This window comes from Emys orbicularis, chromosome 1 (genome assembly GCF_028017835.1).
Source record: "Emys orbicularis isolate rEmyOrb1 chromosome 1, rEmyOrb1.hap1, whole genome shotgun sequence".
NCBI classification, from domain to species: domain Eukaryota; kingdom Metazoa; phylum Chordata; order Testudines; family Emydidae; genus Emys; species Emys orbicularis.
Window position 1 is genome coordinate 190295047 of NC_088683.1, and position 21032 is coordinate 190316078.

Sequence of the window (21032 nt, forward strand, 5' to 3'; positions counted from 1 at the left end):
TTTATAATGAGAGATGTTTCTTTAATTCTTAGTTGCTTAAAAAATAAGCAGTGTATAATGTGTTGAGATCTTTAATCAGAAGATCAGAGAGTTTTGTAGACCTTAATTACACACCGCCAAGTCAAAGAATTATACTGTAATACCTATTTTACAGGGAAGTCAGGCATTAGAAACGAAGTTACTTAACCAAAGTTGTGCTACAAGTCTGTGGCAAAACCCAGAATACCTGATTCTATGCAGCTGTGTTGATGTGAATGCAGTACTGTAATTTTAGCATTGCACAGTAGAAGCTATTTAGGCTGTTGAGTGAGAAACTTCCTATTAAAATAAGAGCCCATTTTAAAAAGAGGAAAAAATATTTGAATAAAAATACAGGAAACAATTTCCTATGTTTATATTTCATCTTCATTTCTTATTCATTTTACTTTGAAACTTCTACAATATGACTCAGAATTTCACCTCTATTTAACACTTGGTTAAACACCCCTTAACTATTTGGACCTACCTAAATGAATCCATATTAAGCAACAGTGACTTTAATTCTGTCCAGATTAAGCATCAGTCAGTCTTTTTACTATCATGCTAAACCATTTTCTTGGGGAGGACAGCTTGTTAAGTGATATGTTTTGTACTGTGATCAGCAATATTAAGCCATCATGATATATAGTAGTGGTTCCTTCAATAGTCTTGTATCCACATAATCCTCTTTTCATGTGTTGTGTTGTGTTGTTGTTTTTTTAATTTTTTTTGGATGCGTGATTTTAATTAGTAATGTTGGTACGTGTTAGTGGGCATGGCAAGTTACAGACATAAGACAATGCCTCCAGGTCTCAAAGAGCTTACAGGCAAAATTAAAGGTAAGGGAAAGGAAAAGGAGGGACAGGGTCTACAACTGAAGAATTATCTGTCCATTTCTTTTGTCGCAACAAGGAAGAGATGAAAATTTGTTTGATCCAGTTTACGAGAAGGGGCTATAGGTGAGGGGGGATGCTGCATGAGCATCCTTCTGCTAGTCTTACGGAAGCCCTCTTCTGGTGTTTGGTGGAGGGCAGCAGCCAAGGTGCAGAAGGGATGCTGTGGAACCATTCTGAAGACTGGTTCCAAGATGAGATGTAAGCATAGAGTTGTGTGTCTAGGAATTGCCATACTGGATCAAATCCAGTTGTTCAAGTCCAATATGCTGTCGTGTAGTGACCAATACCAGCTGCTTCAGAGAAAGGTGTAAGAAACCATACAGCAATAACTTGCCTCAAGGGCAAATTTCCTTCTAAGTCTAACCCCCAGTAAGAGGTTGGCTAATACCCAGAAGCAGGAGGGCTTTATATCTTTTCCAAAAGTCTTGTTCTTCTTCAACTGTTGGTCCCTGTGTGTGTTCCGCTGTGCATGTTCATGAGCTGTGCGCACCCAGAATTCTTGCGCGCATTGTCCATAAGTCCACACATGTGCCCTTGCCTTCCTCAACTTTCAGCCGAAGTTATGAAGGGCAGAGTGCACCTACTGCCTCCCCAGTTCTTTTTTTACAGTCGCTTAGCCTGGGTCAGAACCTCCAGTGCCAGAGCTTTCCTTCGGTTTCTTCAATCTGTAAACTGTTCAGTTTCCCTTATTGCCGTTTGTGTATATTTCTTTTTGTTAGTAAGTTTCTAATTGTGTTACAGCTTTTAGCAGAGTTTTCTAGTTAGCTTCCCCACCTTCAGGGAATCCACCTCATACTCCCCCATACCGTGTTACAGAATCCTGGATTATGCCCAGAATTCCAGGCTTCATAAACATCGGCTATACTTACATTACAGGGTATGTAGTGCTAGGGATATCTCAGTTCACTGTATCTAACGCAGTCCTTTGAGAATCCTTGTATCAAGTACTTCTGGTAGCCTTTGCTATGATACATGAGTGATTACTGATATGTCTTAAAGTATAATTGAGACACATGACCAGAAAGGGTTAAGCGTCCTGCAGGATAAATGACTCAAATTCAACCCTTAAAGACATATGGGGAGATAATGTTTGTGTTCTTGTGTATTTACATATATATGGGTAGTGGTCAACAAGGGGGGCCCGGGGCCCTGTCCTGCAGCTCTAAAGCCCCTTTTGGAATGCGGCCCTGTGAGCACGAGCCGGAGGACTCGGGAGGAGAAACGGCGCCTTCCCCTTCAAAGCCAGCCGGAGAGAAGCGGCACTTTGAAGGGGAAAGCGCCGCTTCTCTCCAGCTGCTGGCTGCGCGGCTGCCCCTGCTCCGTCTGCTTTGTTAGCTCAGTTTGATGCAGGGAGGAAACAAGAGGGTGATTGGGGGGGAGGGAGTACACAATTTTGAAATTTTCCATTCCTGTGGATGCCTCGCTCTTGTTACACACATTGGTAGTCACCGCATGAAAGTTTAATTAATAGATTCATAGATTCTAGGACTGGAAGGGACCTCGAGAGGTCATAGAGTCCAGTCCCCTGCCCTCATGGCAGGACCAAATACTGTCTAGACCATCCCGGATAGACATTTGTCTAACCTACTCTTAAATATCTCCAGAGATGGAGATTCCACAACCTCCCTAGGCAGTTTATTCCAGTGTTTAACCACCCTGACAGGAACTTTTTCCTAATGTCCAACCTAAACCTCCCTTGCTGCAGTTTAAGCCCATTGCTGCTGCTTCTATCCTTAGAGGCTAAGGTGAACAAGTTTTCTCCCTCCTCCTTATGACACCCTTTTAGATGCCTGAAAACTGCTATCATGTCCCCTCTGTCTTCTCTTTTCCAAACTAAACAAACCCAATTCTTTCAGCCTTCCTTCATAGGTCATGTTCTCAAGACCTTTAATCATTCTTGTTGCTCTTCTCTGGACCCTTTCTAATTTCTCCACATCTTCCTTGAAATGCGGTGCCCAGAACTGGACACAAGACTCCAGTTGAGGCCTAACCAGCGCAGAGTAGAGCGGAAGAATGACTTCTCGTGTCTTGCTCACACCACACCTGTTAATGCATCCCAGAATCATGTTTGCTTTTTTTGCAACAGCATCACACTGTTGACTCTCATTTAGTTTGTGGTCCACTATAACCCCTAGATCCCTTTCTACCGTACTCCTTCCTAGACAGTCTCTTCCCATTCTGTATGTGTGAAACTGATTGTTCTTTCCTAAGTGGAGCACTTTGCATTTGTCTTTGTTAAACTTCATCCTGTTTACCTCAGACCATTTCTCCAATTTGTCCAGATCATTTTGAATTATGACCCTATCCTCCAAAGCAGTTGCAATCCCTCCCAGTTTGGTATCATCTGCAAACTTAATAAGCATACTTTCTATGCCAATATCAAAGTCGTTGATGAAGATATTGAACAGAGCCGGTCCCAAAACAGACCCCTGCGGAACCCCACACGTTATACCTTTCCAGCAGGATTGGGAACCATTAATAACTACTCTCTGAGTACAATTATCCAGCCAGTTATGCACCCACCTTATAGTAGCCCCATCTAAGTAGTATTTGCCTAGTTTATCGATAAGAATATCATGCGAGACCGTATCAAATACCTTACTAAAGTCTAGGTATACCACATCCACCGCTTCTCCCTTATCCACAAGGCTCGTTATCCTGTCAAAGAAAGCTATCAGATTGGTTTGACACGATTTGTTCTTTACAAATCCATGCTGGCTATTCCCTATCACCTTACCACCTTCCAAGTGTTTGCAGATGATTTCCTTAATTACTTGCTCCATTATCTTCCCTGGCACAGAAGTTAAACTAACTGGTCTGTAGTTTCCTGGGTTGTTTTTATTTCCCTTTTTATAGATGGGCACTATATTTGCCCTTTTCCCGTCTTCTGGAATCTCTCCTGTCTCCCATAATTTTCCAAAGATAACAGCTAGAGGCTCAGTTACCTTCTCTATTAGCTCCTTGAGTATTCTAGGATGCATTTCATCAGGCCCTGGTGACTTGCAGGCATCTAACTTTTCTAAGTGATTTTTAACTTGTTCTTTTTTTATTTTATCTTCTAAACCTACCCCCTTCCCATTAGCATTCACTACGTTAGTCATTCCTTCAGACTTCTCGGTGAAGACCGAAACAAAGAAGTCATTAAGCATCTCTGCCATTTCCAAGTTTCCTGTTACCGTATCTCCCTCCTCACTGAGCAGTGGGCCTACCCTGTCCTTGGTCTTCCTCTTGCTTCTAATGTATTGATAAAAAGTCTTCTTGTTTCCCTTTATTCCCGTAGCCAGTTTGAGGTCATTTTGTGCCTTTGCCTTTCTAATCTTGCCCCCGCATTGCTGTGTTGTTTGCCTGTATTCATCCTTTGTAATCTGTCCTAGTTTCCATTTTTTATATGACTCCTTTTTATTTTTTAGATCATGCAAGATCTAGTGGTTAAGCCAAGGTGGTCTTTTGCCACATTTTCTATCTTTCCTAACCAGCGGAATAGCTTGCTTTTGGGCCCTTAATAGTGAAAAACTATTTGAAAAACTGCCAACTCTCCTCAGTTGTTTTTCCCCTCAGTTTTGATTCTCATGGGACCTGTGGGGAAATAGAACAGGGGGGCCTTCTTTTTGATAGCCAGAGCTTTGAATCTGTGGGCCCCGAAATAAACCCTCCAACAGAGATCTGTTATGCTGATGGCCTTTACAAAGAGTAGGGCAGGCCTAAAGCCTGAGCAAGACTGAACAACACGATTCTCTGCCAAACTCGGTCAAGGGTAATGACCAGAGGGGCGGGTGGGGGGTTAAGAAAAACCCAGAACAATGCTAAAAGCTACAGCAAGAAACTGCTTTAGCAACATAATAACCGCAAGTTTATGAAACCGCTCGAAAAATAGAATATCCGCTTACATTAAGAAATTGTTTTTGCAAAGAGTTAATCATCCTTGCTGCTACAGCTATTTGCAACATTTTCCAATTCCAGCTATCTGCAAAATTAACCAATGATAGCTCTTCTTTAAGCGTCCCATGGTAACCCCCCCCCTTAACCCTTCACCGAAAACCCCCGGTAAATAACATGTGCCTTGCCGAGAAATGTACCCAAACTGGGGCCAAGCGCCATCCCTGCGGAAAACCGCCAAGCGCCCCTTTACCGAAATAAACACCCACTTCTCGGAAAATAATGAGGAAGGTGCCGGGGGGGGGGGGGGGGGAGCTGACCCCAACCCCAGTTCCTCAACTCATGACTGACCCCAACCCCAGTTTCTTAACTCATGACGTATTGTTTGTACTTTGCTTGCGGTTCAATGAAATAAAAACCCGCCTGTGCGCGGTGCTCGGGGTGTCAGTTTTCGAACTGCACCCCAAACGCGTTTGGTACGTATTGCAATAAAGGCCTCAGGCTCTGAGTCTGTGAACTAAAATCAGTGCGTGGGTGATTCTTTCCACGACAGACCTTACCTATCAGCTCTCTGAGCTTACCCAAATCCGCCTTCCTGAAATCCATTGTCTCTATTTTGCTGTACTCCCTTCTACCCTTCCTTAGAATTGTGAACTCTATGATTTCATGATCACTTTCACCCAAGCTGCCGTCTACTTTCAAATTCTCAACAAGTTCCTCCCTATTTGTTAAAATCAAGTCTAGAACAGCTTCCCCCCAGTAGCTTTTTCAACCTTCTGAAATAAAAAGTTGTCTGCAATGCAGTCCAAGAACTTATTGGATGGTCTGTGCCCCGCTGTGTTATTTTCCCAACATATATCTGGATAGTTGAAGTCCCCCATCACCACCAAATCTTGGTCTTTGGATGATTTTGTTAGTTGTTTAAAAAAAGCCTCATCCACCTCTTCCACCTGGTTAGGTGGCCTGTAGTGGACTCCTAGCATGACATCACCTTTGTTTTTTACCCCTTTTAGCCTAACCCCGAGACTCTCAACACTTCTGTCTCCTATGTCCATCTCCACCTCAGTCCAAGTGTGTACATTTTTAATATATAAGGCAACACCTCGTCCCTTTTTCCCCTGTCTATCCTTCCTGAGCAAGCTGTACCCATCCACACCAACATTCCAATCATGTGTATTATCCCACTAAGTTTCGGTGATGCCAGCAATGTCATAGTTGTATTTATTTATTAGCACTTCCGTTCTTCCTGCTTATTACCCATACTTCTTGCATTTGTATATAGGCATTTAAGATACTGATTTGATCTTGCCTTCCAGTTTTGCCCTGACCCTCCTTTCTCTCTGCCATTATGGCCCATGCTCCCTCTTATTTCTGACCCATCTCCCAGGTCTCCATGTTCCCCACTTACCTGTGGGCTTTGCTCACCTGTCCCCGTCGAACCTAGTTTAAAGCCCTCCTCACTAGGTTAGCCAGTCTGTGTTCAAATAGGGTCTTTCTCCTCCTCGAAAGGTGAACGCCATCTCTGCCTAGCAGTCCTTCCTAGAATAGCATCCCGTGGTCGAGGAAGCCAAAGCCCTCCTGGTGACACCATCTTCGCAGCCAGGCATTCACCTCCAGGATGCATCTGTCTCTGCCCGGGCCCCTACCTTTGACAGGAAGAATCGAAGAGAATACCACCTGCGCTCCAAACTCTTTCACCCGTACTCCCAGAGCCCTGTAGTCACTCTTGATCCGCTCAGTGTCACACCTCGCAATATCATTTGTGCCCACATGGATGAGTAGCATGGGATAGTAGTCAGAGGGCTGGATAATCCTCCACAATGCCTCCGTAACGTCTCGGATATGGGCCCCTGGCAGGCAGCATACCTCCCGAGATGAAATGTCAGAGCGACAGATGGGTGCCTCCGTCCCCCTCAGAAGAGAGCCTCCGACCACCACTACCCTACGTTGCCTATTCGCAGTGGTGGCAGCAGACCTCCCAGCCTTAGGGGTACAAGGCTTCTCCTCCTTTACTGTAGGGGGTGATTCCTTCTCCTGTATCAAGAAGAGCATAACTGTTACCTATTACCACGTCGGGCGGGTTCAGGGCAGGGGTGGTGCACTGCCCGCTGCCAGAAGTAACCAGCTACCAGTGTCCACCCTGAGCCATCGCCTCCTCCGCCAGTGGTGTGTCAGCAGTCCTGTGTATTGGGACAGCTACCTCAGCTGTCTCCACACGGACACTGTCCAGGAATTGCTCGTGGATCCGGATGCTCCTCAACCTAGCCACCTCCTCCTGTGGCTCCCCCACCTGCTGCCTGAGAGATTTCACCAGCAGGCACCTTTCACCTTGGATGGTCCCCCCGGCCTGGATGTCAGTAAGTGGGAATTGCAAATCAGTCTCTGCAAAACCACACCAGGATCTGGGTAGAAGCATCCATGCTCAGGTGCTCTGTCCTGCTACAGGCGCAGGTGGAGAAGACAGAAGCAGTGCTGGCACAGGTGTTGCGGGTCTTCCTAACCATCGTAGGCCTCCCTCTGTCAAACTCCCCTGTCTGCAGCCCCCTGGTTGCTCTGCCTCTTAAAGCCTGCTTGCCTAGGTCAGTCCCACCCCCTTGTGAGTCACACTGGGGAAGGCCAATCAAAGGCAATCAAGGGAACAAGGTCAGGCACTCAGTCCCAACTGCCACAGCAGCTGTAACTGAAACTGAAGTCACCTGAAATCAGAATCAAAATTGAAATTCAAACAGTTGAGCAAACTCACTCACACCAACAGCTAGTACTCTCACTCTCACCTGGTAGCCTGTTCAGCAACAGGATCTCTTGCTCTCCCTCTCAAACTCCCCTGTCTGCAGCTAATTAATGCTAATTACATACTTTGTGTGTTGCTGTGTACCATTAATTGCTTCTTGATATAATGGTTTATTGTGAGACACAGCTACTGGTACAGAATTCACTTGTTAGCACTATACATCTCTCTCTTCATGGAAGGCTGCAATTAACATTCCTTGATCAGACTAAACAGTCCTGGCAGCTAGTTTGCCAGAGATAGAGAAAGAGGGATTGAAGTTAACCCAATTAGCACAATTTTATTTAAAACTCAATTAAAATCTCAGTCCCAGTGGGTTGTACTGTGCTATGCTGTGGTGAGGGAATGTCATCAGAAAGGCATACAGAGCCCCCCCCCCCCCCCCCCCATTGGTCTTTCTAATTAATCTGCATACCCATATTCCTTTTAAAAAATGCTTCCAAACTGGTTAGGTAACTCAGCTGTATTTGAACAATGTTACCCACCCAGGACACTCATTTCAGAGGACTGCCAAGATTCTTTCAGCTGGGGTTGCCAGCACTAAGGAACTTTATAGAGGGCAATGTTCTTGTCTCAGGGACAGGTACAAACTTTGCGCCTCTTCTGCTTTTCCTACTGGCTAATTGTGAAGCAGACTTGTAGTTTCAGGGAGTTTGCATAGCCTCATAGCTCAAAGAAACTGATATACAGTAGAACCTCAGAATCTTGGGGATGGAGGTTATTTGTAACTTTAAAATGTTCATAACTGAACAAAAACATAAGTTGTTCTTTCAAAAGTTTACAACTGAACGTTTATTTAATACAGCTTTGAAACTTTATTCTGAAAAAGAAAAATGCTACTTTTAACCATCTTAATTTAAATGAAACAAGCACAGAAAGTTTCCTTACCTTCTGAAATCTTTTTTAATCTTGTCAAATCTTTCCCTTTATTTTTATTTTTAGTAGTTTAGTTTACTGTATTTGCTTTTTTTGGGTCTCTTCTGCTGTCTGTGTACTTCCAGTTCCAAATCAGGTGTGTGGTTGACCGGGTCAGTTCGTAACTCTGGTGTTCGTAACGCTGAAGTTCTATTGTTTTGAGAATGGCAACCCAGAATATTAGGGGCATTCCAATATCCCTAATCATTGTCATAAGTGATCTTATTTTTTTATCTTGACAATAACACAGATATTAAACTTGAAGTCCCCTGCTGCAATAGTATAGCTTTCAAGGTGTGTGCAACAAGAATCCAGCAGACATTCTCCTACACAGATCTTCACTCTAGGCTTTAGATCTTAATAATAATAAACCTGAAAGATAGCTTACATTTTTAATATCAGACCGGCTTATTAGCACTCAAGATTGCTGTATGAATAGCATTTGGATCTTTTCCTTTTTATTTTGTTTTTGTTATACTGCTTGCCTTAGATTAAAAAGCTACTCATAAACATCCTCAGTCCTTCTAAAAATTTCTTCTTGTATTAAGGATAATAGTAATATTTAATGCTATTTTTATAGAATTGATATTTTTTCCCTTGAACTTTTTTTTAAGAAAAACACTTTTACCATTTTTTTAAAGGTCTTTTAAGGTAAAGTGGATCATTTTTCCTTCTCTAGTCTTATGGTCTTACTTACCATCTCTACTGCAAAAAGTCTTCAAATTCTGCCATAGGTGTTGCCAGAAAATGGTCACTAGCAAGCATCCTATGCCCCTAAGGTGTTTAGACTCTCACTGCTAACTTGTTTGATTCTTGTATTCTACTGGTCTTGAAAACCAAGGCAGATTTCTTGGAGAACCCCTTCTTGGCCTTACTCACAGGTTTTTTTTGTTATTTATAGCTACTGAAGGCAAGGTAGACTGTGTAGTCCAATAAGGCATCACTGTGAGCAGAGGTCGATACGTGTTGGTGACTGGTAAAAACTTAACTTGTCTCCACATCTGCTGCAAATCTTTGTATCAATATTTTCATTGATTAGGAGCTAAAGTTCATGCTCTTAGACACTGAGGAAAGTGCAAGGATGTATACTTGTTGGCATGGTCTGGCCTAGACATTGGTATGAAGTCCCTCTTCTGTTATCTCAATGAGGGGAGGACCCCTCCACCTGGCCTTTGCCCCTCTCTAGCTATCAGTTTCTTCACTGACTGAACACAATAAGAATACAGCTGTTTTCTTATATGCTCCTAATTATTATAGGTCTATTGGTACTCTCAAGATGTACTTTAAGATGGAAGTGTTCAACTTTCTGATGTACACAGAAATGAACTGACTGAAATATTACTAATTTTATTAAACCATCAATATGGTACTATTAATTTACATGGCCCTTTACAAACTTGGGTATAATGCATTCCCTGTCCCAAAGAGTTAACAAGTCCAGTAAAGCAAGACAGACACACTCAAGGGAAAGACATGGGATAATAGTTAATGACATGCAGAATATAGTAATGATAAGGGAGGAGGGATTGCTTGAAGAGCTGGATGCTAAATGGGGGGGAGGGAGAGGGTGGGCAGGAAGTTGGTTCTGTGCATTGAAGGCTGGAGCAGAAGAGTAAGTTCAAAGGGTTGGGATGAATCCAGGAAGTGAGAGTGTATGGTGTGAGGGAATAAAAACAGATGTGCAGACTGCCAAGATGAGGACTTTCCTTTTTTCTTTACTGTTTTGTGTTAATTGGGAGATGGTAGAATCCAGTGAAAACTTTCAGTGATTTTATATATTTTTCCAGATGTTTTGGTACAGGTTGACTGTATATTTTACCTGGCTGTTTTTTTTCTTCTAATTTTATTGTTTTGTTCTATTATAAGATGCTTAGATGCCTATCAACAAATGGCTTATTAATGTATTAAATAAGTATCTTCTTTAAGTACTCAAATGGTTGACACAAACTGGCCATCTTTGACAGGCAGATGGCCTCTGTTCTCTTAAATATTTCTCCAGATGACAATAACTGGTGCATTGAGTGTACCAATTATTATATGAGGAAACCATTCATTTATGTAATTAGTTAGTGATGCAGTCAACATGATCAGACAATCAGAACCTAAACTCAGTATATTGTTTGACTTATTATTTATCTCTGCTGATGCACTCTTGTATTTATGCTTTGGAAAGACTTGTTTAAACCAGGAAACGTGACTCGGCTGGTTTTTTTTTGGGGGGGGGGTAAGCTTTTTAACAGTATGTAATCTAGAGTTTGAAGTTTGCTACTTTCAGAATTGAGAAAAGGAAGGTTGAATTCATAGTTTGTGGCTGATTGCTTGAAGATCCAGACATGGTACTTGAACATGACAGTGGTAGAAGAATCATTGTGATGTTGGCATGATGAGTAGTATTCACTCTGGGATGGAGCTGACCTAAACGGTCTGTGTGTCTGTACTGCACACTGAAGAATGAAAAAGAACATGCTCTAAGGAAGAGATCTATTTTCTTTAGTAGATTGCTTTAGAGTAGTTTGTAGTGACTATCTGAGTGGTGGTTGACCCAGGTAAATTGTTAGCTAGGCAAATAAAGTTGTAGCTGCCTTATAACCCATGTTACTTAGTCTGATTTTTCAAATGTCCAGATCAATATTCCGAGCACTGCTCGCTACTCTCCCACATCTGGAATCCATATGGGGACCATCACTTGAAGAAGAGGAGGAGATTACTTACGGTAACTGGAGGTGGTTCTAGGTGTGTAGTCCCTATTTGGATTCCCATACCTGCCTTCCATCCCCTGCATTGTGGATTGGAGTAAGCTAATCGCTTACTGGTAAGAGGGACTGACGTTGACCCGCACAGCCTCTTAAAGACTTGGACACACGACGCAGCCAACGCATGATGTACATGCGGGTCAACGGACGCTACTACGAACAATTCTGGCACCAGCGCGTGGCACGTATGCACACCCACGTCTGGAATCCAAATAGGGACCACGCATCTCGAAGAACCTTCAGTTATAGTAAGTAACCTCCTCCTACTGTAATGGCAACAACATTTAAATTATGCTTTCTTTCTGTTAGGTTCCTTATCGGTTACATGCTGTACTAGTTCATGAAGGCCAAGCTAATGCAGGGCACTATTGGGCATACATTTATGACCACCACCAGAGGAGATGGATGAAATATAATGATATTTCTGTGACAAAGTCAACTTGGGAGGAGTTGGAACGTGATTCTTTCGGTGGTTACAGGAATGCCAGTGCATACTGTTTAATGTATATCAATGATAAGGAACAATTCTTGATACAAGGTAATGTCTGGGGTATATTTTCAGCATGAAATACGGTATGTGGAAGTTGTGCTCAAGGTGTTGACTTCCTAAGTGGTTTTTTGCTTTGTTGAATATCTGAACTATGGCTAATATAATTATAGCAGAATTTAAGAGCTTGAAATTTAAACTTGTATATAATACTTTATTTACATGAAAAGTAATAGTCATATGATTATTTTAATTCCTATTGTTGACTAAAATGTTACATGTGCATTTATAGTTGAATACAAAGAAAACTAAGCAACCTCCCCCCCCAAAAAAATCCCCGCGTTCCTGTAGAGTTCAGTACAAATGCAGCAATGATATCCTGCTTTTCTACATTTTTACAAGTGAACATTGCTTAATTGTAGATCAGCTAAAGAATATTGTAGGTGTTTAGATAAAGCGCTGCCCAAGATATAGCCCTAAAGATGGGGTTATTGTGTGGAGTAATGTCAATCTTTAGTGTTTAAACAAATGAGTAGAAAGTGAAATATTTAATTATGCTAATAGGTATCAATGTTTATAGTTTTCTAGATGGCAAAAAATACTACCCATCTTTTGAGTAGTACGCATCATAGTGTCACAGTACGTAGTGCTTCAGCATTATTAAAATAGCAAAATAAAATGTTTGCCAAATGAAGATGTCATGGTGAGGGCATAGGTTTATCACAACACCAGAGAGTAAAACCAAAAAAAGTTAAATGTTAAAAGCTATAGAATAGGTCACTTTTACATGTTCTCAGGAATATTTTTCTTGCCTTCATCCACTTAATATACTTAATGTACTTTTTCATGGAGTGTTCAAAAAAAAAAAAGGCTTGTTGCAAATGATTGAAATGAGCACTTCATAGCTAACTTACATTTTGAGTTCTTCCTTGTGAAAAACAAAACAAAGGAATACAGTAGAAACCTGTTTATTCAACCCTGACTTAACTGGCTCTCTACATTTACTGAACAACCAGGACTCCAGGGCCAGAAACAACCGTTAGATGGCACTGCAGCATTGCATTTTCCAGTTTATCTGTAGTTTTGATTATCTGATCTGGCCCCGGTTGGCCAGTTCCAGTTAGACCGGCTAAAACTTCTTAGGAACATATCCCTTGTCGCATTAAATCATGTCCAACCAGAAAGCAATGACTAGGGAGAATATGCACATACTCCCACAAGAATACAAATGTTCACTGCAAAGCTACATGACAGAAAGCAGTCCCGCTGCTTGCAGTTCTTGTCTGACCACGATAGATAAGTGTATCTTTAACCATATTATGAATAAATTGTGGTGATGGACCATGTTTTCATCAATCCTCTTTTTTTATGACTAGTTTGTAGTTTAAATCGTAGTTCAAAAATGTTTTAAAAGAAAATAGATATTCTCCTTCACTGTTCCCTCTTGTGGCCATAGATTATATAGACTGACTATTCAGCGGAGGTTGACTGCTCATCTGACAGACAAAGGGGAGAGTTTCTTATGCTTATAGTGCTATGGTAGTTGGGGCCTTCACTATTCTCTCCACACCCAGACATTAGTGAATTGGTCCCAGAAATCAAAGGACTACTTGTTAAGGGTTAGGTGGATCTGCCAAACCGCATTGTGTAGAATGAAAATATCATGAAGAACTTGGATCTTTTGGTTACAACTTAGTGACAAGTTTCCAAGCATAGTAATAGATTTATATTGCTTTACATTTTTAAGGCTGTCTTCATAAGGTAAAAAGTTAGAAATCTCACTTAGTTTTAAATGATTACTAAGATTAGCCTCGACATTTCCAGATCCCCAGATTCATAAGGGGCCTGCTGCCACAGGCTTTGTTGGCCCCAACGTGTGGCTCTGCCAGTCTAAAAGTTCTAAGTCTAACTAAGACCAAGTGGAATGGAAAGCAATTGGACCACAGTCCCTTATGTACTTTAGCTGTGAACATTTTGATTCATAAGGTGCACACAGCCCCAGAGGTTTGGCTTTCTAGGTGGTAATGAGCTTATGTTGCCAAAGTGCAAGACTTAAATTGCAGAAGCAAAATGCTTCATGAGCTTCACCTCCAGGTGAGTAAGCTTCCTGCATATGACAAATGATAAACTGAGACGTATTCATAAATGTGAGACAACTTTTTTAATTTCACTAGTATATTGTATGCTTTCAAGAATGCTCATTCTGAATGCCTTTCATCCACATGTATTCCTGTTGCCTTTCATTATTCTGTGAAACACATAAACCATGTGGTTTTACAGAAGAATTTAATAAGGAAACTGGTCAGATGCTGCTTGGAATGGATACGTTGCCTCCTGATTTAAAGGACTATGTCAAGGAAGACAATAAGCGTTTTGAAAAAGAACTAGAAGAATGGGATGCAGAACTTGCTCAGAAAGTACAACAGGAAAAGTTGTTAGCATCTCAGACACCCAGGATGCCAGCACCCTCCTCTGCTCCAGGTTGGTCTGCATACATTTTTTATGTTGGGGGGGAAAACAAAAATAAAACTTTACAGCTGGCATTAATGTATACACATGCAAACTATCATATCTTTGAAGATACTGAACTATTTTTCTTCACATTTGAATTGTTTTCAACAGTGAGTTCTATAAAATAACCACATTAGAAGTTTGTTTGGTTTTTAAATAAGCATTGGTTTCTGTTGGGGGTTTTCTTTTCTCATTAAAATAAAAAAAAAAAATTAAAAAAGCCTACTGGATGGTCTTATTAATGTTGAATTATTTTCTGCCCTTGTGAAGTTCCAGTACCACCTCAGCTGAAAGCATTCTTCAAAATTGAAAATGTGGCCTGATTTTTCAGAAGTGCTGAGTAGTTAGTAGCTCCCGTTGGCATTTTATTTTAAGAAATAAAATTGGTATTTCCAGGGTATTTTCCCCTTCTCCTCTCTCTAAATTTTCCTAGTACTCAGATTCTCTAGATTTACAGTAATGTGAGAGCAGAATTTAGCCGTAAGGAGAGGGAGAAATTGTGTGGTATATTATTGTAGTAATGGAATTAAATTAAGAAATAGGAAAACTTTAGGCTGATTACCAGGAAAATACTGAGAATGTTAGGAATGGTGTGTGGTGGACTCCAAAGAATAGTGGTGGAAACTCAACTGCTTGGGACTTAGCTGACCTGAACAGACAATTGGTGAACTAATTGTAGTGACAGTCCCGCACTGACATAGCCTATTAACCTACCTAGTCTCTTTCTCTATGTCCATTTCTAGCTTTGGTGGTTCTACAGTGTAATAAATACTTAAGATGACTAGACACGCTTGGATAGTGGGAGTCTGTCATTCATACATTCTTGTCACCCTTGGATCATTAAAGAGTGTATGTTCATTTCGTAGTGACGGACACACAGATCATAGTTTGGCCAAACGTATCTAGAAAATTGGTGTACTGATAATGTTAAACTGCATTTTTTTTACTCCAAAGAGTGATTTCATCTTCTAAATGTCTAGTTTTTCAGTTACTTGGAACAGCCTAGTTTTTGTTCTTTGTATTCGTGATACAAAATATTGAATGAATTTCTCTTGAAATTTACGAGCAGATGTTTATCCTTTTTTTGTTTTACTAACTGAAAGCAATAAGCACGTCTGTTTTGTTTTTCTTAGTGAAGATTCTACATTTCAATGGAAAGGAATTTGTGTTGTCTTAGTTGTTTGAAAAGTAAAATGTATTGATTGTAATGTGTGTTTATTTTGCAATATAAATCTTTTAGATTTAAACTCTTAGATATTTTAGGCCACAATCCCACAAGGAGATTCAGGAAGAACCTTACACTCATGCACAGCCCCAGGCTCAACATGGGTACTGTGTTCTGCTTCAGCAGGTGTTACAGGCAATTCAAATATGTTAAATATGATTTTAAACTTTTCTAATCGTAAAACTATTCACTAAGCTCTTTCAGTGCTTAAACTAGAAAAGATGGGAACATGGATCTAAAGCAGATTTGTGTGAATTATTTGACATAACTTGCATTTTTGTGCAAGTTTCTTTAGCACTTACTTGTTAACCCAAATAACGCGGATAGACTTAGCTATGTTAAGAATATGAAATTGCTTATCTTAAATTTTTTGTCACTAAGCTCAAGCAGGAGAACCAGAGTATTTAGAGCAGCCATCAAGAACTGATCTCTCAAAGCAGTTGAAAGAAGATTCTGTACGAGCAATCACTAAAGCATTAGCTGAACAGGAAGATAGAAGTCCTGAAACTGTCATGCAAACGGTGAGGATATTTTCAAGTTTTTAATACCCCTTCTTTTCTTATCTTGCAAGTGGCAGGTATTATAATATCTGATAAGAGAAAATTATTCCCTTGAAGAAAGCATTAACCTTTCCTTAGGGACTATTCAGCCTTTATACTCTGTCCAGAAGAAATGGAGTATACCTAAAGGCTGATAGTAGAGTAAAACTAGTGATGTACATACATTGTATGTAATTATCACACTTCTTTGTTGAGTACGGTATGTTTCTTAAACAACGGTCACACATGTCTTTGTGTCCACCTACAATCAGGGCCAGCGCTTCCACTAGCGACCCTAGGCGGTCGCCTAGGGCGGCAGGATTTGGGGGGGGGGGGGCGGCATTTTGCTGCCCTCGGCGGAAATTCGGTGGCGGGGGGGTCCTTCCGCTCTGGGTCTTTGGCGGAAATTCAGCGGGGGTCCTTCACTCGCTCCAGGACCCGCCGCCGAAGTACCCCGAAGACGCGGAGCGGAAGGACCCCCGCCGCCGAATGCTCAGAGGAGGAGTGCTGCCGCCTAGGGTGGCAAAAACCCTGGCGCTGCTCCTGCCTACAATTAATAATTTTCTAGTTATGGGAGTATATAAAGGAGTATTCCTCCCAGGACACTAAAAAATATTAGGTTTTTTAAAATTTATTTAGGGATTTTGAGACACCAGTTGGAGTCGTCAGTATCCTTGAAAGGCTGCATCAGTTGATGTAGTTTTTAAGGTTAAGCATTGTATTTATGGAGGATATACGTAGTTAGTTGAATACTGGGGGGAAAACATGAATATCCTGCTTCAATTCTATTTGAACTAGGATCCTATCCTAGGTTTTAGTATTTGAATTCACAGACTTCGAAACAGGTCTTCATGATTCATCAAATGTATATATTTAACTTAGAATACATATGTTACACCAGCCAGAATATTGGGTAATTACTTTTTATGTGAATCCTCCAAAGACTTCCAGTACTTCACTTCAGATAGTCTTCAAGTAATTTTGAGCACTGAATAGAATTGCAAATAAGAGGCTGCTTTGTGAATTCTTTATGAAGCTAAAATTCAATGAATTTTACATTCAGCAAATATTCTTTGACCAACTGTAGGTATAAGTATTTGATCACATATGTTTGCATGAATAAATACATTTTGAAACCACAAGCAACTTTATTGGAATACTTGTTTTTTAGATCAAAATAATGTAACATGTATCAGTTTATTATTTATTATTTCCCCAGTTGGTCTTGCTAAGTCATCGTGGAGCAGTGTATGAACAAGTTGGGCATGTGCAAAGTTCATGCATTCTTCCTTAAAAATAAATAAATAAAACAAAAATGTGGCCTGAGTCCTAATTGTCCAGAGCTAAACAAGCCCACTTAGACCCAGGATAGGTCTAATAGGCAAGCATATATACCAGTAAATCCTCATATTTCACATCAAGAATTCGGATACTTCTGTGAATCGATTCCACATGGAAATGGAATCCTGGATTGGTGTTTAATCAAAGCAGAAGTGTTTTTCTCTTGTCTCTCAACCATTGTGATGTCGAGAGCACAGACACTGCTGAGTTGTGGTTTAAAATCAACAGGGAAGCTAATCTAACTCTTGACACCAAGACATACTGTCACCAATATTCCTAGGTTAATGTTTAGATGGCCTTCTGTGTTCTTAGAGAAAATAATCTGTCATGTTTAACAAAATAGTAGAGCCTAAATCGGAAAAATCGATGCCAACATAGCAAAACAGACTGGGAAAATTATATATTGTGCCTTGTACCTATTTGTGTTACCCCAAAATGAGGATGTGAAAGTCCTCGATATCCTGCCTACCCCTGTTCTCTACCTTGGGTCTGCTGGCTTCCCTCCAGATACACCAGGATAGATGCATACTAGCTTGGTTGCAGGGAACAAAATACGTCAGTTCAGGCCTATGACATGGAATGAACAGTCACAGTCATTTACAAGATTGTGGTTGGGGGGAGTAATTAATTGTAGGAGAGGCAGAAATTGTATGTGTATGTTTGAGAAACTAGATGTCTTCATGTTGTTAAGTCTGAAACGGAATGTTTTTCTTCAAGTAGTGTCTCTATGGGTGCTCCATTTCAGGCACTCCTGCACCTTGGATCAGAGACTTTTGGTAGCAGTGCCCATTCGGCCTTTATGCTCTCTACACGTACTCATGTCCCGTACCAAAGATCTATAGGGCTGCACAGGCGAACTGCCCTCAGTTCCTGCTCAACCACCTTTGGTTTAAGATGGAGTGCTGCACATGCCTGCTTTTACTAACTGCCTTAGTGTTGTTATATACTTAGTTGTTGTATATAGTTGTACATAGTTTGTTTTAGGGTTTTTGTCTTTCCCTTTTGCTTGTGTTTTCCCAACTTGTAGGGTCATTTCGGACTTGTATTTTCTGAGGTATGCAGGATTCCCAGGCAAGGGAGAAGACTTATGCTAACTGGCCACCTTGAGATCCCAGTCACCGAAAGCATCCAGGGCTGAGGAACCTGCCTCCATGTCTGCAGTACTGAAAGCTGTGCACTCTATGTTGATGGTATTGACAAGGAGCAGGTGTATTAAATCTTCCTCAAAGACATCTCAGTCACCGGATACCTGAGGCACCCAAGAAGAGTGCTGTTGAGGCCCCAAGTGCTTCTGGTATCATGAAGATGTCTAAGACTGCTCCTAAAAATCTGGTATCTACCTCGCTACTGAAATCAACCTCCAGAGTTCCTCCGGTACCCCAGGAGTTCAGATACTACAGACCTCTTCATCTCCAATGAACCAGAGCGTTCACTGCTTGCTGGTACCACACATCTCTCAGTACTGAGGTCTTCTGGGTCACTCTCTAGTCATTTCTCATTGGGACACTCTACTTCTCTGACTTACACTATCCAAGGGGAACAATTATCATCTCCATTAGAATGTGTGGAAGAGGAATCTGACTCAATTCACAGCTTTCTGTTTAAGTGTTTCACATTTATTCAAGGATAGTTTACTCTCCTCCCCACGTGGAGGGAAGGGAAGATAGATGATCCCCCACCTTCCTACAGCTGGAGGGGTAGGAGGCAAGGGCTGTCAAGGATGTAGCACCTTGTACAAATATTTCCTGATGAGGCTATAATGCCTCCAACACCTTCCATGGCAGATGACTTTCCAGAGTTCCGGGAGCTGATGAAACAAATTGCTCTTTTACACTTCCTCACGAGGGATTTGGACTTCCACCATAAACCCCTGGATATTTTACATTCCTCAGCTTCAACGTGTGTGGCACTTCCAATTAATTAGGCTCTTCTAGAGCCAACCAAGACAGTCCAGCAAACCCCTGCCACAGCACTCCCTGCATGCAAACATACTAACAAAAAATACCATATGTTCTGGTCATGGATTCAGAATTTTTATTTTCAATGTGACACCAAATTGCTTGGTTGTGGATGCAGTTAGAGGGTGGGAGGCAATACAAAACCAGTGCTATCCCATTTAACAAGGACCAAAAGCATCTTGATCTTTTCGGTCGCAAAAATTACTCCTCTGCGACCCTACAGTTCAGGAGAGCAAATCATCAGGAGTTCATGTCAAAATATCACTATCTGAATTACAGCAAATTTAGTATCTTTATTAAATATTTGCCACAGGACCACCATGAACAATTTAAGACCATCATAAATGAAGGTCAGCTTTTGGCAAAAACGTCTTGGATGCAGCCGATAGCATAGCCTGTACCATCTCACCATGATGTAACAAGCACCTTGGCTCCAGCTGTGCAGCTTCCATAGGGAGGTACAGTCTATTGTAGAGGGTTATAAGTTATTTTCAGACTCTACAGACAGTCCCTTCATACTTTGAAGGTTCGAGGGCCACTCTTGGATCCCTTGGGATCTATACACCTATAAACGAAAGGAAACTTAGCAGGTGTTAGATGGCCCAAAGATCTCGCACAGTTTACTTTTCTACTTTCTGTAGGCCACTTTAACCTTGGGCCCAGAGACCAAGATATTCCAAAAAGAAAACAGCTACTGACAGAGCTACTTCATCCCAGCCATCTGCTATGGCTAAGCTCCAGTTTTGATGGCTTGGTCAGGAGTCTGAACTACTCCCTCCACAGGGACTTGCTGCTGCACTGTCCTGTCCTCCCCCCACTCGGATACAGCCTTTCCCAATTCCATCCTGCATGGGCGACAGTAACATCTGACAAATGGGTTTTGGAAGTCATAACAGATGGTTATTCCATCCATTTTACCTCCACGCCTCCCTCCCACCCACTTTTCCCCTGTCTGTTCAGGGACCCAACTCACAATCAGTTGCTGAGACAGGATGTCATCTCCCTTTTACGCTTAGGGGTCATAGAATGAGGTCCAGTCCAGCACAGGGGAGAGGGGTCCTAATCCAAGTACTTTCTGGTCCCCAATATCAGATCTCAGACTTCTAAACAGCTACATCAAACAGATTATCCCTAGTTGACTGTTCAATAGGATAGATTTTATAGGACTTTCTCTAGATGCCATGACAGCCAAGGCTTGCTTACTTGTGGACACGTTCACAAACCTGAAAATCTTGTCTGAAGGACTCAGATAAATCCTCAGACCTTGGCAAGGAATTGTCTTCAGCTGTAGGGTCATATGGTAACGTCTTCATTAACCCAACATGCCAGATGACATCTCCAGTGTTTACAGGGATGGCTGAGGACCATTGACACACCAAACGAGCATAGTCTAGACAGACAGGTCTCTGTTCTCATTGGGTTCTGGACTCATTCAATATGTGGAAGAATCCTTCCAAGATCTGTATGGGAGGTGTTTTTTTTTTTTTTTCTTTTTTTCCCCCGAGCTCCTCTGACCGTTGTCATCACTTCAGACGCATCTTTCTAGGGATAGAGAGCTGATCTCAAATCACACATCATCCAGGACAAGTGGTCTCCCCAAGTGGGTTTTCTGCATATCAACATTTTGGAACTGAGACCAGGCAGGAGGGTATGCTCCCTCTTCCTTCCACTGATCAGAGCCAAATCCGTTGTGATCATAACAGACAATGTGATCTGCATGTTCTA

At 41.5% G+C, this 21032-nt stretch overlaps 1 protein-coding gene across 1 annotated transcript in view; it reads left to right on the forward strand.

Moving 5' to 3' along the window:
• The window catches only part of USP25 (ubiquitin specific peptidase 25), a 143783-nt gene that overhangs the window by 100922 nt on the left and 21829 nt on the right, over nt 1–21032 (forward strand). Inside the window, exons 16-18 of the mRNA XM_065417106.1 lie at nt 11556–11784; nt 14014–14214; nt 15851–15990. Coding sequence (XP_065273178.1) covers nt 11556–11784; nt 14014–14214; nt 15851–15990 — 570 coding nt within the window. The remainder of the gene's footprint in view (nt 1–11555; nt 11785–14013; nt 14215–15850; nt 15991–21032) is intronic.